Consider the following 24,624-nt stretch of genomic DNA (forward strand, 5'->3'; position numbering starts at 1 on the left):
AAAGTTTTAAAAAATAAACAAAATCATGTTAAAAAAAATTTTAAAAAAAGGGAAATAATTTACCTTCCACGCTTGAACACCTGGTAGCAAATTCTGTTTTTTTTTTTTAACTTCCTTTTGACTACATTGCTCAACGCTACCATGATAAGGAGGAAGGACAGTACTAAAATATTCATCGGTTTTAAGTTAATTAATCTACGGTAATATCAACAAAGACCCATATGACAGAGTGCCATTATTTCCATTCATCACACGGCCTCTGCTCAGCTGAACATTCTGCGCAGGAATACCAAGAGTTTATCAGATCAACTCACGAATGCAAAAACAGAAGACAGAGCGAAATCAGTATGAAGGTGCTGACACGCATTAAATACTAACAAGTAAACAAACTCAAAACTTATAAAAAAGGAGCTAGAAAAATATAACTGTTGAACCTCTCACCGTTTATTAACGAGCTATATGGTACTTTTTAAAAAGTATTTATTGAAACATTATTTTCTAGTGCTTATGTAAAACTAGAATGATTACTACCCAGGTGTAAAATGTCATTTCCTTCAGCACCTTCAATGCTAGTTGAGTGTACTGTAGAGACAGAGGGCATCTCCTCCACTTTGGAGACCCTCAAGGCAAAATCTGAAGAGTTTCTATGTATTTTGTATTGGAAGTTATTAGTATTTATCTACCCGCTTGAATGAGCAAGAATTGATTTTATGACACAAAGAAAACACGGTTTATGTTTAAGTCCTTATAAAAGTGAAACAAAAACCAGAAATATGTTTGATTAAGCGGCTACAGCAAGGATATTTTGTGCCCAATCCAATTTAGTGACCTGATCCACTTTCTGCCATTTCAAACATATCTCTCCTACTTGTTGCAAATGTTTTTACCGAAATGTTAAAATAATGTAACAACAGATTTCCAAATGTGTCAAAAATGTTATAGAACCTATGTCAGAGTGGGTGACTCGAAAAAGTTACTTGCTGATCTACGGCGTTGTGAGAGTTAGTGTATAGAGCTCAAGGTAGTTTGGTTTTTTTCTACATCACACACAATGGGGTTCAGGTAATACTTAAATGTTATACAGTGCATTATTTAACTACACAAGTGTCTCTAAAAACTAGATAGTTGTCAACTTAAAGTCTGTTAAGGAAATGTAGTCAGATTCAATAAATAGTTACTGGCAAAAGATTACTACTAAAAAGATTTATTGTGATTTGATTAGGGTTCAAAATCTTGTATTTTATAAATGTCAACTCGTATATTGGATCAGAACCAAAATAAATAGAGGAAGAGTGTAATAAAAGGTCTTCCAAAAATAATACAAAAATAGGTTGAATTGCATGGAAGATCAGGACATTTCTATATTTATCTCAACCAGTCAGTAAAATACTCATCCACAAAGAAATGAGAACAAAATATTATATTTACAGGTACGAAACTGAGGTATGTAGGGACCAAATGGCAGCAACTGATATGAAATGGGGTTAAGAACTAGTGAAGGGCCGAATTGTCCAGATGCTAATAAACGTCAACACAAACAAAGCAGTTTGTCATCCTTGTTTCCAGTTCAGTGCATACAATTGGATCAACAAACATTTTTTTTTTCAAGCTTCAAAAAGTGCTCATATTCTGCTGTATGAATGCAAAGCTGCATGGAAATGCTTACATTGTGCATTTCCAAATAAAAATGAGGCAAGCATAAAAATTAATGAGACCAGTGGAGACATCTGGACAGATGGGTTGCCCTATTCTATACACCTACTAAATATAAAATCAAACATTGACTACATTGTCTTTTATATGTTTTTTTTTCTTACTTGTTACAGGGGTTGATAATGAATATTACAGTTCAAAAATAAACCTCTAACCTAAAAAAATAAAATAAATAAATTCCTCTTTGAAACAGAATAAAACCTGTTATTTATGCAACGCAAACATACATTCTGAAGAATTTAGGTCATAAGACGAGGTGCAACGCCGGCTTTTGAATATTAGCACTAAAGTTATTTCCAGGCATCTTGTTGATGGATAAATCGGTCGAATAAAATTAGCACGTTTCTCGTCGAGTTTCTTCAAAACTAAGAGGTCGAAAAGTTTGACAAGTACGCAGCAACATTACGTAATTAGTGCAACGACCAAGCATTGACACCTGGTCATTTTTGGTTGTTCACGCCGGTTCCTGTGGTTCGGTTTGGCTGGAAGGCGATCCGCCCAGACAGCAGAGCTTTGAGGCGGTGAAGGCCTTACCGTCCAAAGCCCACTGCGCTGTCACATATTCAGGCCTCGGCGTCCGTTTGGGCCTTGACGAAACACTCGCCCTGCAAATATGTGCTTCAAAAACGTACGATCCTAAACACACAGCAAAGCTGCTTCAAAAATTAAAATTCTCATTACAAACAATCACTTGTCACACCGTTCTTGCTGACTAACTATGTAACGAGATCGCCATTTGCAATGAGCGACGGCCGTGCTAACAGGAGCCAATCTAGACAGTTAATGTTAGCCAACTGTTAGCTAGCGAGTAAACATATTTGAATAAAAATAACTTGGCAGATTATTGACATGACTATATATGCTGGGATTTAAGCAATAAAATGTAGTTGACTTATCGCCAGTCTGCAAACATTTCAACATTACGAATAAGTTAGCTAGCTATCTTTGCAAAGGATGACAGGGGAGGCGTCTATTTCCTGAAATCCAACAGTGTTCTGATACGTATTCCTAAAGTTAGAACAAGGGTAAAACATTCAAAAATATAACATACTGGCGGGTTTGGAGGTAATAAATGTAAATAGCAGCATTTCTTTCAGAAAGCAATCGCGAAGTGCATTATTTAAACAAAAATTGGTTGCATGTTCATGCCGCTAACTTGTAAACACGGGACGTTTAAAGGAAATGTTTCTTATCAGAATGTAGACAGTATCGAGGTCCTTTTGCGGGTAGCTAACGTTAGCCTTAACTCAGTGAATTTAGAGACATATTCTTATGGCCGTAAATTAAATTCTATTTACGTTGACACATTCAGTAATTTGGTAGCCACCAGAGAAAGCAATGCCAGCAATTGAGAAATACAAGTATCGCTAAATGCAGCAACGTTACCTTGCACACAGCACCAGCTGACGCTAACAGTAGCTGGCTAACAATCAGCAGTCAACATACTGTGCTAAGCAGCTAACAACTCACCAGGAATTTGATACGACTTCCCCTCTATTCACGGGATACGTCCAGTCTCCAGCGATTGTGTCGTCGAATATTACATAAACGCGGCCTATATCAGTGGCAGTTTCGCAGGGTACCAAACCTGTTACTAGAAAAATCTAATTCCTACGTTTTTTCCTCCGCTTCTGGGTGTTTTTCCTGCGTCACCGGCGCGGTAACAGCCCCCTAACTCTATCTAGTCCGGTTTCTGGGGCTTGTCACCTCGGTCCCAGCAGTCACTCACAACTTGAATCAGCTCAACATGGCGGAAGCGCAGTCCGACACAAACGCTTCTTAGTAAAACAGGCCAGACTGCTGTGTGAACTCCAACACTCCGGCAATGTCTATGAGCTGGTTTGCATCACAACCTCGACTAGCTCTGCTTAACACAACACCCGCTGAATGGAAGAGCATAAAACCCCACTCAATTCCGATAAGAGACTCCAGTTCCAGTAATTAAATCCATTCCTGATTTTGACTGAAATGAGGCAGAAACAAATGAACAGCTGTGGCATTTTACTATAACGCCTCCTATCGGACGGGGTGGCAATACAAGAAAGCGACTTTTTTTGTTTCCTTTTAAGAATATAAAATCATCAAGCAACACCATATAGGAAGTGTACAATGTGGCATGGCACAATAAATGAAATAAAAATACTAAACAATTACATTTACCATGGTTATAATTAAATAAAACATAAGGAAATTTAATAAGTAAGCGTATTCCTAAATTTTTACAGGTGTCAATAATTTTGAAATAGATAGTTAAATATTTAAGTTCACTGCTTAAAATCTAAAGCTCAAAACAGTGGAATTATGTATTCTATATTTGCATAGAGATGAACAGTTGCGTTTGGCCTAACAGCCTCACTCCCTGATGCTCTTTCACTGCTATTGACACCTGTTATTAACACCAGTACTGATATTGCCGAGCACTACATCAGTCAAGATTTTGGCTTGGAAAAATTATTTAACATTACCAAGGTCATATTTTTCAACAAAATAAAACCAAAGTCCATCTAAAGTTTTGTTCAAATACAATTCAAATTCAGAAATACGTCAATGACCCCATAGGGAAAATATGTTGCTGTGACTCATTTAGTTGAAGAATCATAAGTCATAAGTTAGGGCTTTTATATAAATTAATTTGGGACAAGCTCTTGTTTGGGACAAGCTCTTGTTTATATTATCTATGCTTGATGGTGTATTTATTTTTTTGCATTAGACTTTACACAATAACAGCCACATCTGAATCAACCATCAGAAATAAGGTTTTTAATCTTTGGTCTATTCACAAGCATTTAAGATGTACATAAAATGTTTTTCCCAGCTCGGGAATACATAACAGAAACAAATAAATTAGTTTTAATTTATTATGTTGATAAAACAGGTATGTTTTCCTTTGTACATGTGAAGCTGTTGATTTTTTCAACCTGTACCATGATTATCATGGGGCTCCTGGGTGTGTACTTCAGGAAGGCTCTGAGTATAACAAAATATTTTCTTTAAGGTTGGTGAAATTATGTTTGCTTTATATATTATTTTGAAGCTATAAGTTATCAAATTATGACATTCATACAGAATGTCACTGAAAAGTTCCTTTTTTTTACAACACACAAGATTATAATTTGGAATAATAGATTTTCTAAGAGGAAATCAATCTTTTACAAAAACTGGATAGAAAAATTAAGTTGCTTCAGAGTTCATTAACTGGAAGACTAAGAGCATGTCCTTAATTATAATGATTTCAGTCTGAGGTTTTAACTGCACATTGCTGGTTACACAAAACTTTACCTTTAGCTTTAACCATCTGGATAAAGTGATTTGATGTATGTTTAGTAACACTTTTTATTCCTACTTTACGTATTAATAACATTTATGTTTGATCCGGGAATTTAATAGAAATGTAGTTTTCTCTTTCTCGCGAGAGTTTTCCCAACTCTAATAAGTTTGAGAATATCCCTCATTAAATTTCTTTTTAAAACACATAACTAGAACTAGATATGGATAATTTATTTTGCAACCTAAAATGAGAGATTCATTTTAAAACAATGAATGAAATGTGTCCCTTATTTTTGACTTTAAGATTTTTTTTTATTGTTTTGCATATTATTTTTATTTGTGTAGTGTGTATTAATAAAGATATTGACACCATATAGTAATATGCAATAAAACCTGCCCACTACACCCGTTCAATAAAGAGGGGGAAATAAAGAAATAGAACTCCCGTAAAACCGTCGTCTTGATAAAGATGATTTGGGATGAAATTTTAATTTTTTTTCCTCCTACATACACACCTCACAACTTCAATACTATAGTTTACGTGAACTAGCAAACAAAACATATTTAAGCAATTATATTTAAAGTAGTACACTGTCACTTGTTTCTAGGGCAACAATTTCAGAAGCACAGCTTAAATGACAAACTACCACAAGCTGTCAAACAAAGTTACAAACACTCAAACATCTTACCTGTAAGTCGGAATAGTCTGAATTGTAAACATGATGTAAGCATTTTTTTCGATGTCAAAGCCATCCAGTCTGGTTAAAAAAATCCACATAAGCTGCAGAATATTATTGAGTCTCGCTCTTTAAAAAATCCTGTCTGGGTTTTCTGTCTCTCCAACTTGTATGCTAATTATCCCCGATATCAAAGATGGCGGCCTAGCAGCATTGAAAATCTTCTCCGTAATGACTTACTAAATTAAGCATTAGCTGACTTTTTGTTGTTTACAGAAGTGACTAAGTCATTGCAGCGCTGCTCTTCTCATAGAAGAAATGGTGTGAGAATACGAGGAAAGTGTCTTTTGAGGAGGAGCGGGCCACTACTAGCCGAGAGTTTCCCGTTGTCTGGCTGCTTGCGCAGCGGAGCAGCTAACTAGCCTATACCGTCAATTTTTAAAATGGCTCCGGTGCAGATTGGGTCAGATGGGCCGCTCGTTCCGCTCGGAGGTCCCGTTGTCTCGGGTCCACAGCCACCACCTCCCGGGACCCCAGCTACACAGGGCGTCAAACTAAGCCTGCTTATTGAATTTCTTCTCCAGCGGACTTACCATGAAATTACCCTGCTGGCTGAGCTGTAAGTAACAGTTAGCTTAGCAGGCCCACAGGCGGGCTAATAGGCTAACGCTTGTAAACTTGAGAACTTTAGAGCTGTAAAATAAACTCTTGTTGTTTTATTACGCTCAAACAATACCTATGACAATCATACTAATTTGTTATATTAAACAAAGACTCAATGCATAAAAAGTGATTGCTTTCTTAAGGGGCGTACAACTAAAGTTAAATGACAAACTACCACAAGCTGTCAAACAAAGTTACAAACACTCAAACATCTTACCTGTAAGTCGGAATAGTCTGAATTGTAAACATGATGTAAGCATTTTTACAAAATGCTTACATCAACAGCTGGTGACCTCTTGCTGGGAAAAACGGATCGGTCTCAAAGTCTCATCTCTCTCTCGCTCCACATTCATTGAGCGAGATGAATGTAAAAATGTGGATCATTTTTACAGATGATCCACACTCATCTGTAAAAATCAGTAAAAGCTATTGTTCATAAAGTTCGTTTCCTTTAGACAAATAAATATCAGGCTTCCTTTGTTGTTGTGCTGTTTACCCAAAATCAGTTACTTATTTGAGACCCTGTCACTTACAAGCTCCCACACTCACATTCCCCTGGTGACATTACGTAAGGCAACCCACAGCACGTTGCTTTCATATTTCTTTGTTCTTTTTATTGCATGTTTCCAATACATCGTATTTTTTGCTTTTTTTACTCGTAACAAAGTATACAAAGTTTTTAAACACATTCAAAGCCACAATATATATATAAATATAAACATCCATCAGGGGTTGGAGGATTCAACAGAATCAAGCAATCAGTCAAAAGGTTTGAGCGATTCTGTGACAAAGCTTGTGGAAAAAGAAGGGCAAAAACATCGTTACAACTTTTTAGGATAGAAGATGCTGTGATTTAAATGTGACCTTAATTTAAAATCAATGTTTTTGTTTTGCAGGCTCCCCCGAAAGACTGATATGGAGCGGTATGTTTGCTTTAATATATTTCCTCTTATTTATTAAATACAATAATTAAATTCACAACTTTTTTAAGGGACATTTCTTTTCATTTGACTGTCATTTCTTAAACTTCTCTTTCATGAAGGAAAATTGAGATCGTCCAGTTTGCAAGTCGCACCAGGCAGCTGTTTGTGCGTCTCCTGGCCCTGGTTAAGTGGGCAAGCAATGCGGGGAAAGTTGAGAAGTGTGCGGTACGTTGTGTTTAATGAAATTCTCCTGCTGTGCGTTACGTGGTTCTGTCGACAGAAGCACAAACGTCTAGCTGACCATACCTCTCTGACTTGGCTTGTGTTGTGACAGATGATCTCCAGCTTCCTGGATCAGCAGGCCATCTTGTTTGTGGACACAGCCGACAGACTGGCTCTGCTGGCTCGGGACGCCCTCGTGCACGCTCGCTTGCCCAGCTTTGCCATCCCCTTCGCCATCGACGTCTTGACGACAGGGTCGTACCCACGCCTGCCTACGTGCATACGTGCAAGTCTTAAATCTTGATTTTTCTTTCCCTGTTAAAGCTGGATAAAAAGAAGATGCAGATTTAGATATTCAGACTTGTCTGTCTAATGTGTCACTTTATTTATTTATTTATTTTTTGTCTTTGTTCAGGATAAAATAATACCTCCCGACCCAATCACTAAGACGGAGAAGCAGACCACTTTAAACCAGCTCAATCAGATTCTGCGACATCGCCTTGTCACCACTGACCTGCCTCCACAGCTGGCAAATCTCACAGTTGGTAAGCGGTTTGTGTAAAGGTCTTGGAATTTTAACTGCCTACTGTTGATTTATTCATTTTTTATTATTATTATTTATCTTGCTTATTTGTATATTCTTTAGCTAATGGTCGTGTTAAGTTTCGGGTGGAGGGAGAGTTTGAGGCCACTCTGACAGTAATGGGAGATGATCCCGACATTCCCTGGCGGCTCCTGAAGTTAGAAATTCTAGTGGAGGACAAAGAAACTGGAGGTGAAGAAGCTAATTCTGATTATATTTTATGAGTAACATCCATAGTGTGGCCAAATGTGTGATTTCCTCTTTTTTTTTTTACTTTCACTGCTTACTAACAGACGGACGAGCACTGGTCCACAGTTTGCAGGTGAACTTCATCCACGAGTTGGTCCAGGCTCGACTTTGTGCCGATGAAAAACCCCTCCAGGACATGTACAACTGCCTGCGTATCCTTTAAATGTTTCTGTGTTTGCTCATCGAGACAAACATTTTCAGGGTGTTTCCTGGTCTGGATGCATGTGGAGAAAGTTTACGAGAGCAAGGGAAAAATATTGGTATTCGCAGAACGTATTTCTTCTTCCATTTTCTAACAGTTCAGTCCATCTTCAATGCCTAGTCCCTGTAGAAAATCAGCCATGAATTTAGAGGAAGCTTTGTGTCTATGCTTTGAAACTGATGCAATATGTATCGGTTTTAAATGCACTTTGTACATGTCTTTTGTGCAACGGTTCAGGTTTTGTCCAGTTCTGCTCTGACCCTCTGCAGTAGTGTGTGTGTGTGTGTGTTGAAGCATATAGGGTATTGACTGATCAAGCAGACAAGTGTAGAATTCCAATGAGAATCCCAGCTGCAGTAATGCATCCTGCCTAGCACCCTTTCATTAATTCTTAAATAACAAATCAGCTTTTTGTTAACGGCAAAGAAAGAGCAGCACTGTTCCTGCAAGCATCGGTCATCTGAGGTGTTTTTCTTTTCTTTTCTTTTTTTAAACCACTTACAGAGATGTGTGCTTCCACACCTGTCAGCATGTTTATGAAATACGGCTAAATTAAATTTTCTGTCAGTTGCATAGCTTCGACGTATATATTTAGCCAGTCATTTGCGTGTGACGGCAAGGCTTCAGCGAACAAAATCTTGATATTAGTTTCTGTCAAAATGCATCTTTTATGCAGAAATAGAAACAACCAGGTATTAGCATTTAATGCAATCGTCAAACTCTCAAAGACTTAATCAAGCATGCGAATTGAGCAAGACTGCTAATCACAATGCTAATCAGTACATCTCTGCACTGGCTTTCACCCACCCCCACGTCAAAGAGCAGTCTGTGTGAGGCACAAGCAGCTCTTTAACTAATAATCTACATCTTGAAGGATGTGTGCGTGTGCGTGTTTCGAATGTCAATGCCGCGATAAGTCACATAGTCAACCATCTACCTTGATCTGTAATTCACCCCCCATACCATGCTTTTCTTTAACTGCACCTTATCCAGATTCCTTTTGCCTGTCGCTGCAGCTCGAGGTCCTCCATTCTCAGACACTGATGCTGATCAGAGAGCGCTGGGGAGACCTGGTGCAGGAGGAAAAATATGTTCCGGCAAAATACCTCACGCTTTCCGTCTGGAAGTAAGGCGTCTACACTTTCAGACGGGGGAAAAAGATGAGGTTTAATGAAGAAACATAAAAATAAAAAAAAATACCTAATTGTTTTTGTTTAATCTTTACAGCCAACAGGTTTTGGGTCGAAAAACAGGCACAGCATCAGTGCATAAAGTCACAATCAAGATCGATGAATCAGATGGATCTAAGCCATTGCAAATATCTCATGAGCCCGCTCTCCCTGCATGTGACTCAAAGTTAATGGAGCGAGCCATGAAGGTGAAATTAAAAATGAAAATGGTTTCTGTTCCTGATGTAATGCAACATTTAGACCGTTAGGATTTCCTTTGCATTTAAATCTCAGCTTCAGCTAAGTTTTTTTTTTCTCTCTCTTTTTTCTGACTTATTTAGATTGATCATCTCTCAGTGGAGAAGCTGCTGATTGACAGTGTTCATGCCCGTGCCCATCAGAAGCTGCAGGAACTCAAGGCCATTTTAAAGACCAGCAATCCCAGCGATAACTGTATGCATTTCATCTTTGTTTCTACTTGACAGAATCATTAAAACCCAGAGCTTTTCTGTTGTGTTAGTTTTATGCCAGATGTAATAAGACTCCATGTTTATTTTTATTTTTTTTCTCTCACATCACTTGAATATTTACTGAAAAGCATTGGGGATCTTGAAGATAGGTTTTTGGTTGCATCCTTTTTAAAGGTTTTTAATCTTATTGCCAACCCATACAATTTATTTATTTGTGTTTTTCTTTTGTACATTTCTGTCATGATACAGACTTGATTTCCATTCATTATGGGCTTAAAATATCTTAAATTTGAGTTGGTGAGACCTGCAGAAACTCTTAACGAGTGTCTCAGTAAGTTTTCCACATTTAACCAGATTGATCTGGATCACTTTCTCCCCTTTGGTAAATGAAATCACAGCACAGCTTTACCAGAGGTTCTTTCTGAATCACATATTTTACTAGTCTCAGTCTTGTTTTGTCCCAGTGTATGTTTTCCAGTCATATTTAGTGTTAAATACTTGCTTGTTTTACTGTATTTTTTTCCTCCAGCATTCATTGAGACAGCTTTGCCCACGCTGGTCGTTCCGATACTTGAGCCATGTGGTCGCTCAGAGTGCCTGCACATTTTTGTAGATCTTCATTCTGGCATGTTTCAACCCATGCTCTATGGATTAGGTAAGCAGCAGCAGCAAATGCAAACTCCTCTTTTGTGGGTCCTGTATTTTTTGTGTTCGTTTTGATTAACCTGACTCTTACACCAGTTTTGCATTGGTGTTGTGTTTTTAAAACAAGCTTTTAGCAACTTATACGTTTTGTGTTTTAACTACAATTTGACTAGTTTAATTTAAAATGTAACTCCTTCTATTGATGATGTTTTTTTCTGTCAACTTTCATCTGATTGTGTTTTAAAACTATGGCTACACATTTATCTATAATCGTGATTTATTAGCTTTCTTCATTCTCTGAGCCATAAATCCTGGGTTTGTTCTCTCTACAGATCAGTCCATGCTGGATGACATTGAAAAGACGGTCAACGATGATATGAAGCGCATTCTCTCTTGGCTTCAGCAGCTCAGGTAAGTTCATACAAACTAAATAAATTTTTATTTACTGAATGTGATAAATTACGAACACTGTGCGGGGACTGTGAGGCATTCATTCTCTCCGGTTAGGTTCTGGCTGGGGGAGCAGCGATGCCGACAGTCCGTGAAGCACCTTCCCACCGTTTGCTCCGACATCCTTCACCTCTCCAATTCGGCCACGCACCCAGTCGGCAGCTTGTCCAAGCACAAACTCTTCATCAAGCTCACTCGTCTCCCACAATACTACATTGTGAGTTTTGTCGGGCAGTTTATTGTTTAAAGACGTGTTCATTCCCATGCATTTATTTTATTTTTTTCAAATATTTTCTCTTGTTTCCCTGCAGGTGGTGGAAATGCTTGAAGTGCCTAGCAGTCCCACAGCATTACAGTACAAATACTCTTTCCTATCAGTTTCTCAGTTGGAGGGAGAGGACGGGCCTATGTGCGCACAACTTTTACAGCTTTTTAAACCCAACCTGGAACAACTTGTCCAGGACCCAACAACAGGGAGAGAGGCTCGACCTGGAACAAAAAGAAAGGTAGTTGTTTATTTTATATTGTGAAAAAATGGATGGATTTAATGTGAGATTCTGAACTTTGTGTGGAAATGTTTTGGGCCCTGTTTATAACAGCTAAATGGAAAGTATGGAGCAACTGCAAACCTGCCACGCTCACACCATCTTCCTTAAGTTACTGTACATGCTTTAAATACACCTTCAACATCGTTCTCTGTCTTCTGCTCTGTAGATTGCTGGAGATCAAGGAGACTCTGAGCCTAAGAAGCCCAAGAGGTCTGGAGAAATGTGTGCTTTCAACAAGGAGCTGGCTCATCTTGTAGCCATGTGCGACACCAACATGCCTTTTATTGGTCTCAGAGCAGAGGTCAGTCAGCGTTTGGTCTTCAGGTGTACATTTCTGGATTCAAGGCTTGCATAATTCCCAACTGATCCCAAATGGTTTTTCTTTCTCTTCTGAGTAGCTTTCCAACATGGCCATTCCAAACGAGGGAATGCAAGTGGAAGGGGACGGGAGTAGTCACGCAATCCGACTGCTAAGGTAAAACAAACCTCCACGTGCCTCCTTTTTCTTTCGTGTGTTTTGTTCTCTTCAATCTGTAAAACGGCAAACTGTTTACGCCTCTTGTTTTCTAGGATTCCCCCTTGTAGAGATGTCGGAGAGGAAACCAGGAGAGCTTTGGAGCGCTCCCTCTTGGACAGCACCATTCGCTTGCAGGGCAGGAATAACCGGACCTGGGTGGCCGAGCTGGTCCTGGCCAACTGTCCACTCAGCAGCACCAACAGCAAGGAACAAGGTGCTTTTCATTTTTTTACCAAATGCACATCATTTCGTCCACTGAAAATAATAATTTTAGCATCTTTTTATTCAAAATAATGTATTATGATACCTCTGTATTTTTGTCATTAATCTTTATAGAAAAAAAATGTTCCTCTGTTTGCATTCTGACCCGTGTTCTCACTGAGTTTCCCTGTTCTACCAGCCTCCACTCGCCATGTGTATTTGACCTATGAGAACCCTCTGTCGGAGCCTGTGGGCGGGAGGAAGGTGGTGGAGATGTTCCTGAACGACTGGAAGGCCATCAGCCAGCTCTACCAGTGTGTTCTGAACTTTTCTTGCACGCTGCCAGGTGGGTGCATGTTGACCTGAAAGAAATAGGTCTTCACATTTGCCAATGATCCGATTGCAGAAATTAGCAAGGCTCCTATACAGACTGGGAACATTTGGGATTTTAATTAAGTAATTTCCAGGTGTGGAGAAATATAAAAAAATTACAAACCAGGGCTGAAGTGATTAATAGGATTAATGGTGATTAATGAAATAATCAAATGTCCTTGTCAAATGGCATTTTGACTAAAAATCTGGATCTTTTTTTCCAAATTCCAATTATTATTATTTTTTTAAATCTTTCTCTTTCTTACTGTTTATTCAATGTCACATGCTGTAAAGCACTTTGAAATGCCTTGCTGCTGAAATGTGCTATACAAATAATATTTGATTGATTGATTGAATCAACTAGTTTAGTAATTGATTAGTGAACTTTGTTTTATATTAAAATATATTTCCAACATTTTATATAATTGGCTTAAGTGGTTAAATGAAAAATCTGTAGAATGTGCTAAAGTTCTCATGGATGCATCAATCCATCTTTTTGTCTATTTTTCCATGTATTCTTTTATTAAAGTGGACATTTGTATAAATATCTGTAGACAATTCAGAGTGAAATCTGGTACTCATGTTTTAACAGTTGTTCAAGAAATTAGATTTTGGAATTTTGTATTCAAAGTCTAATTGGAACACAATTAGACTTTGGACTAAATATGAACACCATGTTCATATTTAGAACATGGTGTTCTAACATGGTGTTCTAAATATGACATTTAGAACACCATGTAGGAATCCTGGAGTCTGGGTCGTTTTCTGCATAGGAAAAATCCACCTGTATTTGTAAGTATTGTTTCTGCCGTGTAACGCGGTCATTTCTTCACTCCAGAAATGCCGCCCTACCTGAGCCAGTTCTCGGAGGTCCGGCTGTATAACTACCGCAAGCTGGTGCTGTGCTACGGCACCACCAAAGGCAGCTCCGTCACCATCCAGTGGAACTCCAACACGCAGCGCTTCCACCTCGCCCTGGGCACTGTGGGGCCCAACTCAGGCTGCTCCAACTGCCACAACATCATCCTCCACCAGCTGCAGGAGATGTTCAACAAGAACCCGAACGTGATGCAGCTGCTGCAGGTACACAGTCAAAACTCTTAAAACGGTACTCATAGAAGGTGCATTCAAGTGGCTTGCTTTGGTGTGCTGAACTTTCTAATAAATCGATGGATGTGAAAAACAAGTTAGATGATCTTTAAACCACAGGAGTGTTGCATTTAATTAGCATTTATCAGTGCCTCCAGGATGTTGAGATGGTTTCTTGTGATTACTGAGGTCTAAAGTTGCTGATTATGTGGCACTTTTTTCAAAACGTAGCTGTGAAAGTTGCAATTTAAGCTTTATTTTTTGCCATAACATTGTCTTACAAAAATGTTTACATAACCTTTCCAAAAAAAGACAAGATTTTAATATGCAAAGTGCAAATAATACTTTCAAATAAAATCATGTCCTGGGGAGTTGTCAGAGTGCAAAAGAATATTTCTGTATTGGTCATTCAAGTTAATATGAGCTGTTTACACTGTGTAAGCAAATCCTATTGAACAGAAATAGGGCTGCAAAAAAAAAGTTACGAGAGTTGAATGGATTTTCCAAAATTCAGCCAAGTTTCAGTGATTGGTCATAAAAATTGCAACTTCCTGGAGGGACTGATTTAACAAGCTGTGATTAGAAATTAAAAGCATGAAGTTATTTCAGTGTCGGTATTGGCGAACAATCTGCACAGATCTACAAAATAATTTTTCCTAAATCCTTTTTTGTGACTTTCCAGGTGCTCTATGACACACAAGCTCCTCTCAATGCAATCAACAAGCTACCAACAGTGCCCATGCTGGGCCTCACCCAGCGCACCAACACTGCCTACCAGTGTTTCTCCATCCTGCCCCAGTCCCCCACGCACATCCGCCTAGCGTTCCGCAACATGTACTGCATCGACATCTACTGCCGCAGCCGAGGAGTGGTGGCCATTCGAGACGGAGCCTACAGCCTGTTTGACAACACTAAGATTGTGGAAGGGTTTTACCCCGCTCCAGGACTCAAGGTAAACGGGAGGAAGAGGGTTAAAGAGAAAAAACTCACACTTTTTTTTTAAACTGTAAAAGAGAAAATGCTTGGTTTTTTTTGTTTTTAAAAAAAAATTTAGATAAAATTTGAGTAAGTTTATTAGATTTTGTCTTTGATTATTAGTTTTTTTTATTACTCACAAAATGCTAGGTGTGAAGGAGAGCTGACAAACTGCACATTAACCTGAGCACTGCCGCAGGATAGTGAAACATGGTGTTGGCAGTATCATGCTCTGGGAATGCATTTCTTTAGTGTTTCCAGGATGTCTGCGCATTTCTTGGAAAGTCTTAAATAAATAAATGCAGCTAAAATTAAGGCCTTAAAATGTCTTAAATTTGTTTAAAAAAAATGTGAATATGTTATTACCAGGTCTTAAGGTTTGTCTCAACAGAACTATTTAATCTCATACATTATATATATGTTTATATGAGGTGTGTGTGTGTGTATATATATATATATATATATGTATTTTTTTTCTGGTGGGACTTCTCTGTCTGGCAAAAATTTGAGTCCCACACTCTTCTGTGACTTGAGACGGTTGAGGCTACCTCTCGCTAGCTGCTAATGTACCTTTGCTAGCTAGCTTTTTTTTCGCCTATTTATCGTGTGAGAGATGGGTAAGACTGACAGTGAAGTTTGAACATTACTGTGAAGATTAAGGCCTTAAATTCATTTCATAATAGTCTTAAATTTGAGTTAGTAAAACCTGCAGAGACCATGGTTTCATTCAATAAACGTGTGTATTACTTTCTTTCCATTTCATAACTTTTTACTTCTTTGTGTTGCATAAAATCGGAATAAACATATTGGTGCAAAGTTAGCAACACTGAATTGGTGTCATTAGTTTTGCTGGACACTAAAAATAACCCCAAAAAAACCAGTGATATGATTCAGTTTTTCCACATCAAACATTTCTCTCTCTCCTCCTTCAGACATTCCTTAATATGTTTGTGGACAGCAGCCAAGACGCCCGCAGACGTTCCGTCAACGAAGACGACAATCCTCCCTCCCCTGTGGGCGTCGACGTGATGGACAGCCTGATGAACCAGCTGCAGGCTCAGCAGCAGCCCCAGACCATGAGAGGGGGCGCCGGAGGCGTATACCCGCCTCTTACGTCGCCGCCACCGAATTATCTTGCTAACGTTACTCCGTCGCCCTCCATGATGCCCACACAGTCGCCAGGTAACGGTACATTGTGATTCCCTCTCATACTTGTGAGTGTGGAGGTCTCGTTCCGTTTGTGTCGTCTCATCTCATCTCATTCAGACATCTTGTTCTAAATGATGAATTTTTAGTTTGACTCTCATGTCGTCATGGTCACCGACATATTTGTTGCCGGAGCAAATCATCTGAGAGCTTCTGCTGCCACGTGTGCCCTTTTTAGTTTGATGAAACTACAAGACCATTTGTGTTTCTCATGCAACATGTGCACACAGAAAAAAAAAGCATGTGTTCAGCCATATTCCCTCCCTACATTGGTCTCCATCTCAGCCCTCCAGCCAGACGCTACGGCCTCTCCGTCCAGCTTTAGCTTGTATGCTCACGAGTGATTGAGGGTGTGTGTGAGAGGAGCAGAGTCTTATGAGCCATTTGACGCATGTGTGTGTGTGTGTATATATGCAGGGAACATCCATGCCTCTGGCTCCCCTAGCGGAGCTTTGAGGGCGCCCTCTCCTTTTGGCCCCACCCCATCTCCGTCGTCTCTGGGCATAGCCATGGGCCAGACCAGCTTTGCCAGTCCCCACGGTAAGCAGCAGGGAGGGCCGTAAATGCTGGTCCCTGCTGGGCGAGGGGCTTGAACAGGCCGAAGCGAACATGACCGAGCCTTTTGTGCGCTGCAAACATTTAAGACTTTTAAAGCCAGGGCACGCAGTGTTGTATTTATGACTGTGATTGTTATGTTTAGTGACTGATTATTGGCTCTCTTCTACCTAGGTCCTCTGGACCCCAGCTCTCCTTACACCATGGTGTCTCCCAGCCACAGGGGCCAGTGGCCAGGCTCACCCCAGGTTTCAGGGCCTTCTCCTGGGGCCAGAATCCCCGGCATGTCCCCTGGTAATCCTTCGCTGCACTCGCCTATTCCCGACCCCAACTCTCCACGTGCTGGGAGCAGTAAGTACCACTTTCTCAATACTAACTATTAGGGCTGCATAATATATCTTAAATGCGCAACTTTTGCAATAATAGTCTGTGCAATGATGCATATTTGAAGGACTAGTTAAAGTGCAAAGTTTGTTGGTTATAATATTCACACTTTTCATGCTAAAAATACTCTCAGCCTCACTGCAGGAAATACCCACACATAAAAAGAGGATGATGTCAGAGATGATAAAATCATAGAGCGTTGGCAGCAGCATCATGACATTTGAGGGAGAAATTAGTGAGGACTCTATGTTGATTGCAAATGAAATTGCCATCAAAGAATTTTAAAGTAAACGCCACCATGACGTATTTTCTAATGTCGTGAGGAACAAAGTTTAGTGGCCAGTTATCAATTTTAAGTTTTTGCAAAATTCTGATCTGCAAATAGCAGGTTTTTCTGATTCTTTTTTTATTTGAACTATAAGTTTATTGCCTTCCCTGTGTCCAGACAATATTAGGTCTGTCACACACAGGGGAAAAAAGAAACAGAAAATATAAACAGAAACCTGAGCAGTGCGTCATCCTTCAGTACAACAGAAGTGTCACTTAGATCATATTTAAGTATATTAAATTCTGTGTTTTTCTGCCTTTTCAAAATCCCCTGTTTTTTGTTGTTGTTTTTTTTCCTATCTTTGCCTTAGGTTCCCAAGTCATGCCTACTAGTATGCCTCCTCCCCGAAAGCTACCTCAGCGCCCCTGGGCTGCATCCATCCCCACCATCCTCTCCCATAACGCCTTACACGTGCTTCTGCTCCCCTCACCCACCCCCTGCATGGTACCAGGCCTAGCAGGAAGCTATCTCTGCTCGCCACTGGAGCGCTTTCTGGGTTCCGTTATCATGAGGCGACACCTACAGAGGATCATCCAGCAGGAGGCGACGGTGAGTGTCTTGTCAGTAATTGGTTATTTGCTTCTCGAGTTTAATTTGAGTGTTTTCAGCGTAATCACCTGCCGTGTCGCATCTGCTCCAGTTATCGATCGTGAACTCCAACGAGCCAGGCGTGATCATGTTCAAGACGGACGTCCTCAAGTGCCGAGTGGCTCTCAATCCAAAGAACTATCAGACTCTGCAACTCAAAGTTACTCCAGAAAACGCAGGGCCCTGGTCCCAGGAGGAGCTCCAGGTGCTGGAGAGGTTCTTCGAGACCCGGGTAAATGAAAACGCTAGACAACACCTAAAATGACACACCTCCACTTTGTTTTATCCTAACAATCCTTCTTCTTTTAACTTTCTCTTGTCAGGTCGCTGGTCCTCCCTTTAAATTCAACACTCTGAGTGCCTTCACGAAACTGCTCGGGGCTCCCACTAATGTTCTTAGAGACTGTGTGCGCATCATGAAACTTGAGCTGGTGCGTAGCTTTCACTTCTGCTTTAAAGGCTTTTTTTTTTTTGTCTTATTAGTGAATTCTTTACTGTAAAAGATGTAAGTATCTCAATTTCCAGTTAGCATTTTTATTAGCTACACGAAGATTCCAAAACAGCTTTCAAAACCCATTTTCTGCCCTTACCGTCACATTAGATCTTTATTAATTTCTGCTTGGAGCAGAGGCGACGTCACACTGTGTGAGTTGTGACCAATTTATGTCTAATAATTTGGAAAAATTTGGCATTTCAAGTTTCCTACTAGCCATTCTCCGGTCTGGGATGATCTCACTGAAAATCATCCAGCTCCAACCAACACAAGTTTTTTCTGTGCATCTCTAGTTGGGCTTGACTAAAATATTTCTCTCTCGCCAGTTCCCTGACCAGGCTGGACAGCTCAAGTGGAACGTCCAGTTCTGTCTCACCATCCCTCCCAGTGCGCCCCCCATCGCTCCTCCTGGGACCATCGCTGTGGTGCTCAAGGCCAAAATGCTTTTTTTTGTAAGTTGCACCATCTCTCCTACCTCAGTAGCTCATTTACAGACCTTTAAATATTTGCAGGAGCCTGACTGTGTGTGTGCACGTTTGGCTATTTTCGTCTCACAGCTGCAGCTCACCCAGCGCATCCCGGTGCCCCAGGACCCCGTGAGCATCATTGTTCCTATCGTGTACGACATGGCCACGGGCCTCACTCAGCAGGCCGATATTCCCAGGCAGCACAGCTCTTCTGGAGCCGCAGCACTTCTGGTCTCTAACATTCTCAAGAGGTTCAACGAGCTGCACCCTTCCAGGCAGGGTAAGACTCCATAACAAGCTCCCCCTTAATCTAAATATCGACTAAGATTCTGACTTTACGGGAGTCGACCTTTCTAACACGCTCTTGTCTTTCAGGTGAGTGCACCATATTTGCATCCGTTCAAGAGCTGATGGCCAGCCTGTCGCTTCCCCCCAGCACTCGACAGTAACCCGTTCAGACTTTTTGTCCTGAAATTGAACTGGAGTTCCCTGAGATTGAAGTCCAGAGCTGACGTGACAAAAAAAAAAAAGAGGAAAAGCAGTGGTCTGAATCCAGCATGCCATCTCTCTTCAGCTAAAAACTTTGACTTGGAATGAAATCAGTGCTGAATGCAAAGGGAAAAAATATATAAATGTGTTATTTTTGTCCTGCAGGCACTTGTAAGCAAAATTATCTATTGAAAATTAAGATTGTTTACAAAAATATGTATATTGATGTAAATTTTGCTTGTCAGAAAGAAAATCAGGTGAGATGGTTTTTGCAAGATTTTTTTCTTCTGTCTATTGTAGTTTTCAGGGGATAGATTCCTTAGCACACTATTTAATGATCTTCTTGCCTTTTGTTTTGTCAGTATCTGCTTTTCTTTTTTTATTTGAATTTTTCATTTTCTATACTCTAAAACTGTGATAAACTTTATAAGCCAGTTGTATTTTACTAAGAACCATTTTGAGTCCTGATTGAAGGATTTGGAGACATGCTGTCTGACTTTGCTATTTAATAAACAAAGCCCCGTGTTGGTTTGTGCTTTAAGGATCTTCCATTCAGCGATGACTGTTGAAGTGCTCACTCTCCTCAGAGTTGACTTTTTAGAAAAAAATATTCCCTCTCAATGCCTCACAAGAGATAAAGCTCATTTCAGCTGGGATCTCCTTCTTTTGGTGCGTTTCTCATCAACGTAGATGAGGATGAACCTGTGGTCCAGAATGTTCCTCTTGGGGGAATTGGTCCATAATAAAAACATAAATTGGAAAAAATGTCCAGACACTTTAAAGCAGCTTGTATATTTAAATTTTATAATAAAGTAAAAAAACAAAGAGTTAAACATTACAAATGAGATTATCTGCTTTTCATACAGTAATTTAAGAAAACTGAATTTTAGTTTTTTTTTTTAAGTGTAAATATTTCATGGTTAAGGTCATCTTAAAATTATCACAATGCACTTATTTTCCATTATAAAAATAGACATAGGTTTTGATGTATGGATTCCCTATTTCTGCCTCCTGTGAAAGAAAAAATAAAATCACAGATAAATCACATAGTACCAGCACCAGGATATGTCATGGTTCCCCAAATCAACAATGACTGTAAATATATTGAATCTCAATTCATTGTGTGCCTCTCGACTCTTCCTCCAGACTGAGAAAATGTGATTTTCAATATTTGTCTCACCCCTTTCTACTCTCGCCCTGGGCAACTGCCCTTGCACCCCATTTCAAAAACCTACACTGCTTGTGAATGTCTCTTCTACTCTGAAATTGACGTTGTTGTTCATGCATCTTTTTTGGTGGCGCTTCACTTTTTTCTTCCACTAAACCTTCCATCAACACCCAACTTCGTTAGCAAAAACAATTTTGTGTCTTATCCAATGACTGTCATCATTGGATTTATCATTGCTTGAACATTTTATAACGTTTGCTAAATTTTGGCTTTTTATTTACTGCAACCACAGTCATCAAAATGAACAAACACGTGATATACATCGTGCAGTTGTTCAATCAAATCATTTTTTAAATAATCTAGTTTATTGAGGTAAACAATAAACTGGAATTTATTATTTACCTGCGATAGCTTTAAGGTTCCATCCTGACTGTGATGCTCTGATCCTCAACCTTAAAGCATGACATCATCTCCCCAGTCTGCGTGGGGTTGGCGTTCACTGAAACCGACCCTGAATTCACTGGTAGCAGGCGTCCGCATTTCGTCATTGTTTTGTTTTGCTTCAATCTATTCGAAGCCGCATGGAAACACCGGGAATAAAGGATGTTTCGCCACGCTGCGACGTTTAGTCGTTGTCATCTGCGAGAAGAAGACGAGTTTCTGAATGAACAACCGGTGTTCATTTACCCGCCCGAGCCTTTGGCACTCGAACGCACCACTCGCTGTGGCTACCACCGGGAAAATGCGTTAAATTAAATAGAAACGTTAGTCGTCTGCTGTCCCGTGTTGCTCGTACAAGCCGCTTCTTATGGCTTTTACCAGCAGGACGACATAAGGAGCCTCATCACGTCACATCCCGGTTAGACATGGCAGTCAGCACAACGGAGCCCCTCTGTCTTCCCTGCGTCTATCATGAAGATTTTAAAGGTAAGACTCTGCTTCGTATCTGATCTCAGTGTAATATGTGGGAGAATTAGAATTGAGTGTGGTAGAACTTCGTCCTACAGGCTTTGTCTGCTTCCCCAAAAACCTGACCACTCCCCTCCTGTCATCATCAAGCTCCCCATAGAGGGTTGATGCATGGTCCCAGGCTTTGGTGACAGCTCTCTGTGAAGCTTTACAAAGGAGTAGATAGTTTCAATAAAATAAAATAAAAGTAAAATAAGAAAATGTGCTGATGTGGTTTGGTTTGGTTTGGTGTGGTCAGTGGAGCTGCAGGTGAGGCGACCTCTGATGCCTGTTCGACTGAGTCCTGAGCAGGTGGGGCTGGAGATGCTGTGTCTCTGTGGGCAACTGGACCTCCTCATCAGGGCGCAGATGCAACAGGTAGGCTGACCTCTGACAAACAAACAAACAAACAAACAAACAAACAAACACACACTTAAACTAAAGTGCCAGACTTTTATGAAGTAAAAAAGGGACAATATGATAAATAATTTGATCAAATTGTAAAACTGATGAGAAGGAAATTTGAAAAAATTAAAAAATAAATAAAATAAAATAATAAAAAGTTGCAATAAGCTTGGTATACATGTGTGAACACCATGAAATAGTTTGTCTTGCAAAGGTTCTCCAAATATAAATGTCACATCAAAGGTAGAACAGGTTTTAAAGTATTTACCAGTGTCAATGTTTTTACATTAAATTGTAATCATTATTATTGTTTCGATTTTTCTTAAGACATTTTTACAACATAAAGACTTTTGATACTGTCAACTGTACATATGTGACATGTATCTCACACCTTCATCTGTAAAATTAGAGCAATCTTATCATCATAGTCCATACAGAGTAAATTGGTTTTATGTGTGATTTTCTTACACGCGAAGCTTAATTCTGTTTTTCAAATTTCCAGTTCCAGGAGCAGTTAGGTCAAGGCTGCAGCCCAGAAGAGTCGGACACCTTTCAGACCCAAGGTATGATGCCAACAAACTGTCGGGGGATCATTCTAGCTTCGCTAAACTCTGTGTATTTCATGTGTTTCTTCTCTAACCTCCCAGGATCAGAGATTCTTGACCAAATGCTGCAGTGCCTTGAACATCTACCAAAGCCTATGCCACAGCTAGAGGTATTACACCTAATGGTGTTACCCTAATAAAATATTAGATTTTTCTTAGCACGGATTCAATTCTCACGTGTTTTGCTCAGGACTATCTGGACATGGTGGGTCTGTCTGCCATGTTTCCTCGTGTCGAGGTCTTCCTTATTCAAGGCAGCCCTGTTGATATGCTGGACCGGCCGCTGATGGATGGTAAGAACATTTAAATCATTCCCAACCAACAAAAACGGAGCACTAAGTTATGTCTTTGCACTCTCTGGTGGCGTCCTTCTCTCATCTTCCTAATATTTTCCATAAGAGTACAGCAACATAAAATGATTTCCAGGATGACGATCGCTTTAAGGAAGCATCTTCAATGTTCACATGAAGCATCCTCGATGTTCACAAAAATTATTTTGGCAAAAATAGTAAAAAAAAAAAAAATAAAATTACAACCTCCTTTTTTCCAAAAGATGTTTTAAGCAAAAAAGTCACTTTTGGTAAAATAAATAAATAAATGAATAAATACTGCCACCACAGCCGCAAAATGAATTTTCAGAAGGTGACAATATCCTCTCCATCCAGCCTGACTGAGCTTGAGCTTTAATTTTGCAATCCAGGTTGGGGACCGTTTTACATTTCAGGACTATTAAAACACACATGCACATTGTTCTTTTCCGATTTTTTGTTTGCAAAAGTCATGTATCATTTGCCATTGTCCTCATAATTATCTGCTGCTCTTTGGCTGGCTTGTCACAGAAAATCTCATTGATAAAACACTGAAAGTTGTGATTACAGCGTTAAAAAAAAAAAAGTTAAAAAGTTCAATTTGTGCGCCTACAAATTGAACTTTTGTTGCCGTTCTGTTGCCGGCACCAACCTCTGCTTCTGTTCGTGCTACAGAATACTTCTTCCACGTCGCCAAACTGAACCAGCTGCTGGTGCTGAGTCAGCAGCTGGAGCAGGACATCAGGCACCTGGGTAGTCATAAATACATAGCCCACCAGCTCTCAGTTATCTATGTAAGTGGGGTGAATCTGTCTTCTGCTTTCTTTGAATTGATTCCTCTCCAGTCTTCTAAGCAATTCTGCCTGTTTCCTTAATGTGTCTCTTTTTTTCCTTTCTTTTCTTCTGAAGCAAGTCATCAGCTCTTTCAGGGGAATCCAGGTCTTTTCAGAAATAAAGAAGGACATTGAGACCAACTTCAAACAGATGAAGCAGTCTCTGGTGGCAGAGGAAGGCTGCAGGCATGAGCCTCAGCTGGCAGCTCATTACATCAGCTGGTGAGTTCCAGCCTTCGAGAAGACGATGATTAATCCGCGGACAATCTGATTAAGAGGCCATACTCTGTTCCCTCTTGTAGGATATTGGAAATAACGAAAGGCCTGACGTCGCTGGTTCTGTCGCTGCCAGAGGAGCTGACAGAGGACCTTCATCAGGCCTTCACCTTTGTGTCTCAGTTCTTGTCCTAGAAGCAGTCACCCCCGCAAACATCCCGGTAACTCCAGTAAGGATCCGGCTACTAACTGAACTGAACCACAACTGACTTTTAAAAAGGTGCTATGCCATTTGATTCAACTGAACAACGAAGAGCTGGACAGCCTAGCTTACTTGGAGATATTGTAGAGTTTTTTTGTTATTTTGTCGTTCTCGTGTTGGGGACTGAATGTCAAGCTTGATGAAGCCACCCTTGCACTACTGTAATTACCAACTTAATTTTTTTTAAATACCATGGAAGAATAAAATTCATTAAAATGAATCTACGACTTGGGTCAAATGTTTTGAGTATCCTTCCACAAGCTGCACACTAGCTAATTTCGTAATAGTTTGAATTGTGATCTACTCTTTCGGACAAAACTGCTCTAATTGTTTTGTCTTTTGGGATATTAACACATAATTAAAGAGATAAACAAGACACTTAACGTATTTGCATGAACATACAACATCATTTCTTTGTTATTTTTTTTTAATCT

The 24,624-nt window shown here is 39.8% G+C and overlaps 3 protein-coding genes across 11 annotated transcripts in view; 2 read left to right on the forward strand and 1 right to left on the reverse strand.

The window, feature by feature from the left end:
• The window catches only part of usp9 (ubiquitin specific peptidase 9), a 39,696-nt gene extending 36,077 nt beyond the window's left edge, over positions 1 to 3,619 (reverse strand). For 4 of the 8 annotated variants that reach the window (XM_017310927.2, XM_008433077.3, XM_008433058.3 and 1 more), the window contains exon 1: positions 3,184 to 3,618. The gene's annotated coding sequence lies outside the window, so the exon portion shown is untranslated. Of the gene's footprint in view, positions 1 to 3,099; positions 3,116 to 3,183 lie in introns of those variants that run through there. The other 4 variants (XM_008433084.3, XM_081600932.1, XM_081600916.1 and 1 more) reach the window with 2 other exon arrangements.
• Positions 3,620 to 5,816: 2,197 nt separating this feature from the next.
• med14 (mediator complex subunit 14) lies at positions 5,817 to 19,986 on the forward strand. Of its 2 annotated transcripts, XM_008433002.3 has the most exons (29): positions 5,817 to 6,276; positions 7,217 to 7,243; positions 7,363 to 7,468; positions 7,578 to 7,751; positions 7,881 to 8,010; positions 8,112 to 8,240; positions 8,342 to 8,449; positions 9,493 to 9,625; positions 9,727 to 9,877; positions 10,010 to 10,121; positions 10,668 to 10,793; positions 11,116 to 11,194; positions 11,291 to 11,450; positions 11,545 to 11,739; positions 11,948 to 12,082; positions 12,180 to 12,256; positions 12,352 to 12,512; positions 12,699 to 12,845; positions 13,710 to 13,954; positions 14,643 to 14,912; positions 15,868 to 16,117; positions 16,559 to 16,681; positions 16,871 to 17,047; positions 17,719 to 17,957; positions 18,049 to 18,228; positions 18,320 to 18,427; positions 18,816 to 18,941; positions 19,047 to 19,236; positions 19,332 to 19,986. In XM_008433002.3, the coding sequence occupies exons 1-29, from the start codon at positions 6,101 to 6,103 to the stop codon at positions 19,403 to 19,405; spliced, it is 4,308 nt and encodes a 1,435-aa protein (XP_008431224.1). In that variant the 5' UTR covers positions 5,817 to 6,100; the 3' UTR covers positions 19,406 to 19,986. The 2 variants fall into 2 exon arrangements, with proteins under 2 accessions (XP_008431224.1, XP_008431231.1); XM_008433009.3 differs by lacking the exon at positions 16,559 to 16,681.
• Positions 19,987 to 21,059: 1,073 nt separating this feature from the next.
• Positions 21,060 to 24,410, forward strand: LOC103478957 (uncharacterized). The gene is made up of 8 exons (XM_008433125.3): positions 21,060 to 21,540; positions 21,821 to 21,939; positions 22,469 to 22,529; positions 22,614 to 22,681; positions 22,762 to 22,864; positions 23,555 to 23,673; positions 23,789 to 23,934; positions 24,015 to 24,410. The coding sequence occupies exons 1-8, from the start codon at positions 21,480 to 21,482 to the stop codon at positions 24,121 to 24,123; spliced, it is 786 nt and encodes a 261-aa protein (XP_008431347.2). The 5' UTR covers positions 21,060 to 21,479; the 3' UTR covers positions 24,124 to 24,410.
• Positions 24,411 to 24,624: the final 214 nt, after the last annotated feature.

The sequence above is a fragment of the Poecilia reticulata genome, chromosome 2, assembly GCF_904066995.2.
Source record: "Poecilia reticulata chromosome 2, P_reticulata-male-v2, whole genome shotgun sequence".
NCBI lineage: Eukaryota > Metazoa > Chordata > Actinopteri > Cyprinodontiformes > Poeciliidae > Poecilia > Poecilia reticulata.

What these genes read in the sequence shown, in the direction of transcription:
- med14 (XM_008433002.3), top strand. Translation starts at nt 6,101, where the DNA reads ATGGCTCCGGTGCAGATTGGGTCAGATGGGCCGCTCGTTCCGCTCGGA. An exon ending in TAATGGAGCGAGCCATGAAG is followed by an intron (nt 9,878 to 10,009) that starts GTGAAATTAAAA and finishes TGACTTATTTAG; the next exon opens with ATTGATCATCTCTCAGTGGA. An exon ending in GATGCCCACACAGTCGCCAG is followed by an intron (nt 16,118 to 16,558) that starts GTAACGGTACAT and finishes GTATATATGCAG; the next exon opens with GGAACATCCATGCCTCTGGC.
- LOC103478957 (XM_008433125.3), top strand. Translation starts at nt 21,480, where the DNA reads ATGGCAGTCAGCACAACGGAGCCCCTCTGTCTTCCCTGCGTCTATCAT. An exon ending in TCAGGGCGCAGATGCAACAG is followed by an intron (nt 21,940 to 22,468) that starts GTAGGCTGACCT and finishes TCAAATTTCCAG; the next exon opens with TTCCAGGAGCAGTTAGGTCA. An exon ending in ACCAGCTCTCAGTTATCTAT is followed by an intron (nt 23,674 to 23,788) that starts GTAAGTGGGGTG and finishes TTTCTTCTGAAG; the next exon opens with CAAGTCATCAGCTCTTTCAG.